The sequence below is a fragment of the Rhinoraja longicauda genome, unplaced genomic scaffold (assembly GCF_053455715.1).
Source record: "Rhinoraja longicauda isolate Sanriku21f unplaced genomic scaffold, sRhiLon1.1 Scf000691, whole genome shotgun sequence".
Taxonomy (NCBI): domain Eukaryota; kingdom Metazoa; phylum Chordata; class Chondrichthyes; order Rajiformes; family Arhynchobatidae; genus Rhinoraja; species Rhinoraja longicauda.
The window spans coordinates 51,191-62,955 of NW_027601907.1; the positions used below are offsets into that span (position 1 = coordinate 51,191).

The 11,765-nt window shown below is 42.3% G+C and overlaps 1 protein-coding gene across 2 annotated transcripts in view; it reads right to left on the reverse strand.

The window, feature by feature from the left end:
- The window catches only part of LOC144591208 (serine/threonine-protein kinase Nek7-like), a 53,636-nt gene extending 46,019 nt beyond the window's left edge, over window positions 1-7,617 (reverse strand). The window contains exons 1-3 of one of the 2 annotated variants that reach the window (XM_078395497.1): window positions 7,494-7,617; window positions 1,882-1,965; window positions 1,418-1,504 (exon numbers count right to left, since the gene is read on the reverse strand). In XM_078395497.1, coding sequence (XP_078251623.1) covers window positions 1,418-1,477 — 60 coding nt within the window. In that variant the 5' untranslated portion in view covers window positions 1,478-1,504; window positions 1,882-1,965; window positions 7,494-7,617. The remainder of the gene's footprint in view (window positions 1-1,417; window positions 1,505-1,881; window positions 1,966-7,493) is intronic. The other variant, XM_078395496.1, reaches the window with a different exon arrangement.
- Window positions 7,618-11,765: the final 4,148 nt, after the last annotated feature.

Consider the following 11,765-nt stretch of genomic DNA (forward strand, 5'->3'; position numbering starts at 1 on the left):
CACATGCACCATTGAACCAAAAGTAATCAAAAATGCTTTCAGAATCAAACATGTTCTTAAGTTTCTGAAGTATAATTTCTTTGCAACTGAATTAGTTAAATCACAGCTTCACAGAGGTAAATATTGCTATGGATTTATTTCCAAACACATAACACACTAATGCATGTCCCATTTTAATCTCAAGAGGTCAAGGATTGGCTAACATATCTGAAAAGGTGAATTTCCAGACATATATTACAGTAAATGGTGTTTGTGTCTTCTTTTTTAAGATTATGTGGCATCAGCAGCATCTATATACTAAAACTTTTGGTTGTTTGTTTGTTCCTGAACTAAAGCCAAAACGGTACACGAAAGGGTGACAATTTTAGGCCCACCTTACTCACCATTGTCCCTTTGATGCTAATGGAAGAAGTTTCATTGAAATTGGTGTTAATTTATAGTTATTCACATTTTAAAGTTTAAATCTATCTCCTAGGGAGGGAGGGGGGAGTGGAGGGCGGGGGGGGGGGGGGAAGGTGGGAGGGAGGGGGAGAGAGGGGAGTGTTAGTGGGGGGGAGGGGAGGGGGGAATGGGGGAGGAGTGGGTGCTGCACCAATGCAGGAGAGGTTTGGGCCCCAACGGGTCCACATGGTCTAGTACATGCTAAAATCCTGTCAGATTAGGTTTGGTGAGGTAATTCACTGGAACTCCAGCAATGTTGCCGCATTATCCAAGTTTCTCGCATGGTGCAAGGGCAAGTGGTTGCTACATTTTTAGAGATGTCGTTTTTTGGATGAGGTGCAAGCAGAGATGCATTGCCTTCCACAGGCAGGCCAAAAAGATTCCATAACTAGATTCAAATCTTCACAGGGTAGTGGTCTTCATGTTTAGACTAAAGATCTCCCCTAAAACCCTGCTAAAAAAAAAAGCAGAGTAACAGGGCACCATCACAAGGTCTTTGTAAAACCTGGCAGTGCATAGGATACAACAGTAACTTCACTTTAGTCAAGAGTCATGAGTGTTTTAGTGTCATATGTCCCAGATAGAACAATGAAATTCTTAGTTGCAGCAGCACAACAGAGTACACTGCAAACAATATAATAAACAAGAAAAAAAAGTTCCGTGTACATACAGGTGCTCCTCAGCTTCTTGCATGCCTCAATGTATGCCTTAATGCATTGAATATACGCGATCAAGTGGCTGGAAGCGAGCGGCTGCTCGCTGCTGCTTGCACCATCGCAAAGTCTAACTATCGCAAGTCGAAACATCGTAAGCTGGGGAGCACCTGTATACTTCAAAGGTACTTCTAAAGGAGGTAATACCCAGTGGAATAATCCCGAGTTATGAAAACTTATTGTTTATTTTTAAAACACACTAAAAAAACTGCTTTTTTGTATCATTTTTATCACAATGACATTTAAAAGTTTAAAACTGCTACCTGTGACTGAAATGCAGAAACTGCAACATGACCAGCAAACTGTTGTGGTTGCTCATCCATAATGCAAGAGAAATCGGATCCTTTTACCTAAGACATTAAATGGAGCAAATTTACAGACATAACATCATTATCACACACAGAAATATTTGAATGTGTCAGCTAATTCTTTAACAGCGAGTTAATTACATGCATTGCTTACTTGCAGTATTCACACTAAATGATTAATTGTAATAAATTCTTAACAAATGCTTAATGCTCTCAAGTCACATTATACTGATACAAAAATTGTAGTCAATTAAGTTTTCATGTTTACAATGGATTAATGCACTTCAACTATCAACATACTCATTTTGTGGCAACTGGGTTTGGTTTTTAATTTTTCCTATTAAAATACATTCTAAACTGATACTGAAATGCAGTACCAAGGAACCAAAACCTTAAGGTGAGATCAAAATCCAGTTTACCTGTTCAGGTAATGGATCCCATAAAACAATTCAAATAAGGCACGGGGAATCTCGTCTAGTTGCAGCCAAGATTCCTTCAAAAACCTGAGGTGGGCGAGGAGGAGGGGAGGGAAAGAGGAGAAAGTCTTCACCCATTTGGTTCAGTTTTAGTTTCAGAGATACATATTGGAAACAGGCCCTTCAACCCACAGTGCCGACCAACGATCACCCGTACACTAGTTCTAGCCCTACACTCCAGGGACCGTTTACAGAAGCAAATTAACCTACAAACCTGTATGTTTTGGGGAAAGTGGGAGGAAACCGGAGCACCCAGAGAAAACCCAGGCAGTCACAGGGAGAACGTACAAACTCTCCACAGACAGCACCCGTGTTCAGGATCGAACCCGACTCTCTGGCACCATATGGAAGTAGCTCCACTGCTGCGCCACTGTGCTTTCTGTTTATTATTCGTGGGATTTTACAAATCAAGAACTGAGCTCTGACTCCACAAGGGCCTGAAAAAAAACATGGCATTGATGCAATCCCCTCTGCCCCACCTAAAGGCACACCAAATATTTATTTACAAATTGTACCCACCACTGAAATGGAGGCAGCAGTGGCCAATTTGTAGAGCAAGATCCTGCAAGTAACTATGTAATAAAGACTAAATGACCCCTTTTATCAATGTTGGGTAAAAAGGCAGACATTTCAAAATATATAAAATAATGTCAAATGCAAATTTAATATTTTGAAAACAAACAAGAACACTAAATTAAACAGATCAGTTAAACATATAATTTTGTTGTACTAGATTTAAATGAACTTTGGCAATACTCTTTCCAGCTCTCTCAAAAATTTGCCAAGTTACATATACCACAGAAATGTACTTTAGAAAAACAATAATGAATCCAAATATTGTTGAATATTTGTTTCAATTATGTTTTTTTGTGAAGGACTGTTAACTTTGTGTACTGTTTAAGTTTAATTGTACATTGACGAATACAGACTCCCCAACAAATATTGATTTCTAACAAATTCTTTTAATTCTGTAATCCTAATTCTTTACACACAAGTAGTTTCTCAGGATGAAGTAACTGATATTACATGCCCATACTACAAGATGCAATAGTGTCCTAAGCATGTTAGATAATGACAGAGGAACAGAATTTCCCAGAATCTTTGATCATTAATATCTATATTTTGCATTGGGTGTTACATTAGATAACAACTTAAATTTGAAAGATAAACTTCCAATCCTGCGATTTACTGTAGTAAAGAGAACAACAAAACCCCTTTATCCACTAGGCCAAATATTTGTGCATTACAGTTAACCTTTCAAGCGTATGACCTTTCATCATGACTGGTCCCTCTCCTCCCGCTGTTGCTGCCTCATTGTTCAATTTTATGACAATCGTTCACTTTTATTTCAGATTTCTAGTGCCCAATGTATTTTGTTCCCACATGTATTGTCATTGGAGATAAGCTTTTAAAGCCCCTATCTCAATTACTCTGATCAATAGTGGAATCAAGCAGCCAAAATGAACTGATGTAAGTAAGCTGCCTGTGAAAGTAATAACGATGCCAGTCTCCTTCTCACACTTTACAAGTTTTCTTTTACACAAAAGGTTTCCTCTGAAATAGGAAATCCTGATTTTAACAGTTTAAGCTACGATTCTGTTTTTATCATGGAGGGAGGAGTTTGCGCGTTGCCCCTTTGACCGCATGGGTCTCCTGCGGGTGCTCCGGTTTCCTCCCACATCCTCAAGACTATTTTAGGTTAACTGGTCTCTCCAAATTGCCCCATGTGTGTAGGGCGTGGATGAGAAATTCAGATAACATAGAACTAGTGTGAATGGGTAATCGGGGGTTGCCATGGACCTGGTGGGTCGAAGGACCTGTTCAATGCTGCATCTTTAAACTCAATCTAAACTAAACTCACTCATAGGATGAGCAGCATCGATCCGTACACCATCCTTTTTAGTGAGATTTCAAATGAGTACAATTTAAATGCAGGTTCATTTGTCTCACATATGATCAAATATGACAGAACACAGTCAGTATTTCAGTAAATGAGACAGCCATCGGGAAGGTTGTAGACAGAGACCAAGAGGTACAGGTCCATAGTTCTTTGAAAGTATTCACACAGGTTGACAGGGTGGTAAAGACAGCGTTGGCATTCTTGCTTTCAATGTTCAGGATATTGAACACCTCAAGGACGTCAGGACGTTAGCAAGGCCATATTTGGAGTGCTGTGTACATTTCTACTCACTCTGATTATAGGGTGCAACAGTTTTGGTCTTCAAGAATGTTAGTCAGTCAATTTATTTAGAGAAGAATGATGACAAGTAGCAGGACAGTGATTGCAACTTCCATTTTTTATTTCCCAGTTATTTCCATAGAATATCCCCAGTTGTCAATTTAGCAAAATTATTTTTATTACCCCTTCGGCAACACCCTGTACTGGCAATAGATGTCAAATATGCAAAACTTGTATCTTCCATCCACTTTGGTTTAAAGATAATTTGTGCATGTGGATGCCTGACCAATTTGGTTTGTTTGTAGGATGAGCTGTTTAATGGCATTATGGTATTAAGCAAAGACGGAAGGGTAAAACATAAGCGGAAAGCAAAAGACATTTCAGATTTGTAAAAGACAAAGATTTGAAGAAATTGAAGAAATGCCCGCGTCTGTAATTAACGGAGTTGTAGAGTTCCAGAAAAACTGCCTATTGAACTTTGAAACACCCACGCATCTTGGCACATAAATTAACTATAACCTCAATCTGGGATGGTACAAATGTCACTTACAGAAATTGCAACTAAAATGGCAAAAAGGCTAGAAAAGTAGAAAGGGATCACTCATGAATGTGTGCAGGCAATGGTGCATTTGGGATGAGAGTGAATTAAACAGATGGATCCCCTGGTGAGCTGTTTCACAGGAGCTCCTGCAGCACATGCACACCAGCTTTAAGATGCACTTGCCAGGATTTGGGAAATAATTTGAGAGGCACTACAAGCATAGTAGGTAATATTAAAAAGTCCTTTATCCTTGATGAAAGCCGAGATACACTGTGTGCAAGGTGCACATTCCCTGTACATTCTATAATGATGAGAACAAAAACAGAAGAATACTTAATGGTCCATATGGAAATTGAACAAGTATTTAATTCCCTTTTACATTGCGTTGCCTACTAGAAGTCATCTTGGATTGCTATGTCACAAATTTTCTGCAGAGATTCTGCAAGCTGTATGAAGCGGTTCTCCAATTTAAAATCCACTGATCCTGATTTTGGAGCCATACAGGTATGGGACTCCTGTCATTTTTTACGGTGTGATGGTGAAGACTGCTCGTACTTTACTGCTTTGCGTTTTCTCTCACTGCTGCTGTTAATTGCTTGGTTGAGACCATTCACAAATTTGCTGCAAAGTGAAAGCTTTCCTAACAAATCTTCCAGTATAAGCAAATTGATCAGTCCTGAAGTAAGGAAGTGCTCTTTATTATGTCAGCTAAAAGTTCTGGTGGTAAGTGTCCTCTGACGGAATCATGCAAAGCCTCAGAAAATAAAGCTTACTGAGTTTACAGTGCGCATAGGAATCTGAATTAAAATTGTAAAAACAAAATGATCAGACATGGAAACATTGCTCTACAAAATTCCAAGCACTCACTTCGAATTGAAAGGGTGGCACAGTGGCGCAGCAGTAGGGTTGCTGCCTTACAGCGCCAGAGTCCTGGGTTTGATCCTGACTACGGGCCCTGTCTCTCCGCAGTTTGTGCATTCTCCTTGTGACTGCATGGGTTTTCTTCGGGTGCTCTGGCTTCCTCCCACATGCCAAAGATATACAGGTCTGTATGTTAATTGGCATCGGTGAGATTGTAAATTGTCCCGAGTGTGCAGGATAGTGCTGGTGTATAGGGTGACCGCTGGTCGGCACGGACTCGGTGGGCCGAAGGCCCTGTTTCGGCATTGAATCTCTGAAGTCTAAGTCTAAAGTAAGTCGCACAATTTGTCTTCTCATTTCTTGTTTAGATAACAGAGCACTTCAGCATAGCACTGCATGAGGAGAAAGGCTATTCTGTACTGATGTGCAAGTAGATGAGGCTGCATTTGTGGAGCAGTGATGACAGACAGTTTAATCTTTAAGTATTTGCATGGAAAGATGATGAAGAGGTGTTGCATAATCAGTTCATGGAGGGCATGCTCATCCCACCTTGAAGGTCTAGATGTCACAACATGGGTGTGCTAGAAAGGGCAACCAGCATAATGGCCAGCATGTCCTTTGATGTTGGCAATGCCCACAGCCTGTAATGTTAACTGTTATCTCACATATGCAGAACCATGTTTGCAAAGGAGTCGCATCAGTATCTACAGTTTCATTCAATCTACCAACATTGACTCAAATGTATTTTCTAAATGTTGATTGTGAACAGTGACACTTCAATCCCAGCTTTACATTTAAGTATTTTTTGTTTTGTACTCACCTTAAAATAAAAGTGTGCTGGAGCACAAACAAATCCTAAACTGTAATGAAATGAGATTTTGAATATGCATGTTGTTATTGATTTCATTTTTATGTTTCATAAAAGGCGATGAATCTCAACTAAATTTTTCATTTTGCCAAATATTAACAACAAAATTCAAGCCCTATTGTACGAAAAATGGAAATGCTGCACATTAATTAGTGTTTAGATGATCATGACAAATTACCCAAAAAACTGACGTGCCATGGATTAAATTTAAGAGCATTAGCCTGAATTGCTGTAGTAATGCAAAGAGGAAGAATCCAAGTCTGCAAATGATTTTAAATTTTGGTTTAGTTATGATATACCTACATCCTCAAAGTTTAAAAAAAAATGAAAGTCAAGGCATTTTCTTTATCCCTAACAAATTGCAAAATACGCATATCAAGTTTTAATTACCTTGATAATTATGTGTGTTCTGACCAACTCTTAAAAATTCTTCATTGTTCCCTTTATTGAAAGAAATAGTCCACAACACGGGAATCAGGAGGGAAAATGCCATTCCGATTCAGCACTTGTTAACTAGTTATCTGTTTAAGTTTATGATTATTATTGTCACCTGTACCAAGGTAGAGTGAAACGGTTTGTTTAGTTTAATTTAGTTTAGAGATTCAGCGTGGAAACAGGCCCTTCAGCCCACCAGGTCCAGGCCAACCATCGATCACTCATCCGCACTGGTTCTGTTATCCCACTTTCAAATCCTACACACTTGGGGCAATTTACAGAAGCCATTTAACCTACAAACCCACACATCTTTGGAATGTGTGTGGAAACCAGAGTACCAGGAGGAATCTCTTGTGGTCACATGGAGAACGTCTCTGGCGCTGAGAGGTAGCAACTCTGTTGCCTCGCCACTGTGCCACACTGTTTTGCAATCAATCCAATCAGATCAGATAATATAAACACAATCAAGTCAAATTCAAGCACAATAGGTAGAGCAAAGGAGAAGATCTTTGATCAACCATCTACTAGATTACCAATAATACTATTGGGGGACAAACTCTCTCAGTTTGAATAGCTAACCTAATGATTTTATCGTCTGTTCCATCAGTACTTAGCGGGATGGCTCATTTTATTACCAAAAGACTTACACAACTGGTGTTCAGAATGCTTACCGTTACGTTTTCTAACACCACAATGGATGACAGGTCCACGGCGTTGAAACTTTCCACTGGACACGCTTGTTTCGTCACTTTACCTGTCGTCTTGATTGAAGACCAGCATTCTGCTGTTAATAAAATGTCACCATTTTAATATTAAATCATTGGCTCTCATGAATACACTTTAAATGTTTTAAAATGGTTGAAACGAGCTGATTCAATATCTGCAATTAAATCAATCCCAAATGTCTAATGAAAAACTGATGTTTAATGAAAAACTGAAAACCTGAGACTGATCTGACATGGTCTGAAGAAGGGTCTCGACCTGAAACATCACCCATTCCTTCTCTCCAGAGATGCTGCCTGTCCCGCTGAGTTACTCCAGCATTTTGTGTCTGCCATCCTGAGGATGATCCAGTGGAAAGCAACTGGCCAAGATTCCCCGGCCATGTCTTCAGAACTTGCTTGGGCCAGCTGGCAGCAGCATTCATAGACATATTTAACCCCTTCTTATTCAACTCTGAACGTACTTCTCACAAAGTACAACAATCCCTGTTCCTGACATACAATTTGAACAATCCCTGTTCCAGACGTACACCGCCCCCATCCCCGAACTCTACCTCCGCTACATTGACTACTGCATTGGTGCTACCTCTTGTGCCCATGCAGAATTCACTGACTTCATACATTTCACCACCAATTTCCATCCTGCTCTTAAATATACTTGGACTATCTCCGACATCTCCCTACCGTTTCTGGATCTCACCATCTCCATCACAGGAGACAGACTAGTGACTGACATCTACTACAAACCCACTGACTCCCACAGCTATCTGGACTACACTTCTTCCCACCCTGTCTCCTGCAAAAAATCTATCTCCTACTCCCAATTCCTCCGTCTACGCTGCATCTGCGCCCAGGATGAGTTGTTTCACACTAGGGCATCAGAGATGTCCTCATTCTTCAGGAAACGGGGCTTCCCCTCTTCCATTATAGATGAGGCTCTCACTAGGGCCTCCTCTATATCCCACAGCTCCGCTCTTGCTCCCCCTCCCCCCATTCGTAACAGGGACAGAATCCCCCTTGTCCTCACCTTCCACCCCATCAGCCAGCGTATCCAACAAATCATCCTCCAACATTTCCGTCACCTCCAATGGGACCCCACTACTGGCCACATCTTCCTATCTCCTCCCCTTTCTGCGTTCAGCAGAGACCGTTCCCTCCGTAACTCCCTGGTCCACTCGTCCCTTCCTACCCAAACCACCCCATCCCCGGGCACTTTCCCCTGCAACCGCAGGAGATGCAACACCTGTCCCTTTACCTCCCCCCTCGACTCCATCCAAGGACCCAAACATCCTTTCCAGGTGAGATAGAGGTTCACCTGCACCTCCTCCATCCTCATCTATTGTATTCGTGGCTCTAGATGTCAACTTCTCTACATCGGCGAGACCAAACGCAGGTTCGGTGATCGTTTCGCTCAACCTTCGCTCAGTCTGCCTTAACCAACCTGATCTCCCAGTGGCTGAGCACTTCAACTCCCCCTCCCACTCCCAGTCTGACCTTTCTGTCATGGGCCTCCTCCAGTGCCATAGCGAGACCCACCGGAAATTTGAGGAACAGCACCTCATATTTCGCTTGGGCAGCTTACAGCCCAGCGGTATGAACATTGACTTCTCCAACTTTAGACAGTTCCTCTGTCCCTCTCTTCCCCTCCCCTTCCCAGTTCTCCCACTGACTTCCTGTCTCCACCTATATTCTTTCTTTGTCCCGACCCCGACATCAGTCTGAAGAAGGGTCTCGACCCGAAACGTCACCCATTCCCTCTCTCCTAGATGTTGCCTGACCTGCTGAGTTACTCCAGCATTTTGTGATACCTTCGATTTGTACCAACATCTGCAGTTATTTTCGTACTCTCACAAAGTACAGGCGTTTTCCAGAACTCCCAATCTACCTAATTGATACTCTTGCACTTTTTATTGATTTGCATTTTCTCTGAAACTGTAACACTATGACACTATATTCTGCATTCTGATGACTTTTCTATATGCACTACTGTTGGCTTGATTGTAATCATGTATGATATATAGTGTAGGAAAAAAACTGTAGATGCTGGTATAAATCGAAGGTAGACAAAAAATATTGGAGTAACTCAGCGGGTCAGGCAGCATCTCTGGAGAGAAGGATTGGGTGACGTTTCGGGTCGAGACCCTTCTTCAGACCATGTCAGATCAATCTAATCATGTATGTAATCATGTATGGTATGATTTGACCGAATCACATGCAAAAAACAGATTTTCCTCTGTATCTCAGTACACGTGACAATAGTAAACCTACACAGAGTCTGAAGAAGACTCCCAACCCGAAACATTTCCTAACTATCCGCTCTAAAGATACTGCCTGATCTGCTGGGTTACTCCACTACTTTGTGTTTTAACCAGTAAATACACAAGTGTTGGAATTACCTTTTTTTGCTCCTTAAGACTGACTTCAAGTCAAATCTTTATCAAGCTTTTTAAGATTTGCTTTATTGTTTGATCAAGGGGCTGGGTGCCTAAATGAGACATTTGACATCTTTAAGTAGCACTACCTTTGCTGCTAGTATTCCATGCAGTGCCCAATATACTTCTTCAGCTCACCGCTGAATTACTTCAACCTGCTCTTCCAAAGAGTATATTTATCGTAATTTTTCCAAACATACTGACTTGCCTAGCAACTACAGACCTATTTCCAAACGTCCATTCCTGTCAAAAGTTCTTGAAAAGGTAGTTCTAAATCAACCACTGCCTTACCTACACCAAAATACCATCCTGGAAAATTTCCAGTCAGGTTTCAGGGCCCACCACAGCACAGAGTCTGCCTTGTTGAAGGTATACAACGACCTGCTACGCGCCATCGACACCGGCGACTGAGCCATCTTGCTCCTTCTCGACCTCAGCGCAGCGTTCGATACGGTGGACCACACCATCCTAATTGACCGTCTCCGGTACGGGGTTGGCGTAGATGGCACTGCCCTGAGCTGGTTCATTTCCTACCTCAAAAATAGGAGTTTCTCCATCAATATCGGCAATATTTCCTCTTCCCCAGCTAGCCTCTCCTGCGGGGATCCACAAGGCTCCATCCTGGGCCCCATTCTTTCTCTCTGTACATGCTTTCCCTCGGTCAAATCATTCAAAGGCACAGCATTTCTTTCCCCTGCTATGCTGATGACACACAGCTTTATCTCCCCCTGAAACCCAACAACCGGTTAAATTTAATCAGCCTCATGCACTGCCGTTCCGTTCCCTCCCCCCCCCCCCCCCCCCCCCCCCCCCCCCCCCCCCCCCCCCCCCCCCCCCCCCCCCCCCCCCCCCGATTCCATCAAAACGATAACAGGCAGCCTTGGAAGCCTATCCTCTCTAGTCAAACCTCATGTCAAAAACCTTGGCGTGATATTTGATTCCGCTTTTAAGTTTGACAAGCAAGTCAACTCTGTGGTAAAGCCAGTTTCTTCCAGCTTCGTACCATAGCTAAAATCAAACCATTCCCCCAATTTGACGATCTAGAAAAAATTATCCACGCATCATTTCCTCCCGCCTGGACTACTGCAACTCCCCATACACTGGGATCAGCCAATCATCCCTGTCCTGCCTGTAATTGGTCCAAAATGCCGCAGCAAGACTCCTGACGGGTACCCGTAAAAGGGACCACATCACCCCGATTCTGGCCTCTCTCCACTGGCTACCAGTATGGTACAGAATCGAATTCAAGCTCCTCCTATTTGCATACAAACCCCTAAACGGGCTTGGCCCCCCCCCCCCCCCATATCAAAAAATCTTCTAACCTACCACTCAAACTCCAGGTCCCTCAGGTCGGCCGATTTGGGGCTTACTGACTGTCCCGCGGTCTAGGCTTAAGCTCAGGGGTGACTGCGCTTTTGCGGTTGCAGCTCCTAGACTTTGGAACAGCATCCCTCTCCCCATCAGAACTGCCCCTCCATCGACTCCTTTAAGTCCAGGCTCAAAACCTATTTCTATTCCCTAGCGTTTGAGCCCTCTGAGGGGGCACTGTAAACTGTTTATGTCTGTGTTGTTAGGTTTGTGTGCTATTGTATGTTCTTTTTTAGTACTGCACTGATGTACAGCACTTTGGTCAACGTGGGTTGTGTTTAAATGTGCTATACAAATAAAAATGGACTTGACTTCACTTACCAGCATTGCAGCCAAACACGCTGGAAAATATAACACACACAAATAGCATATCTAACAAAAAATCTTTGTACAGCCACTGCAAAATTTGCATATACAGCAG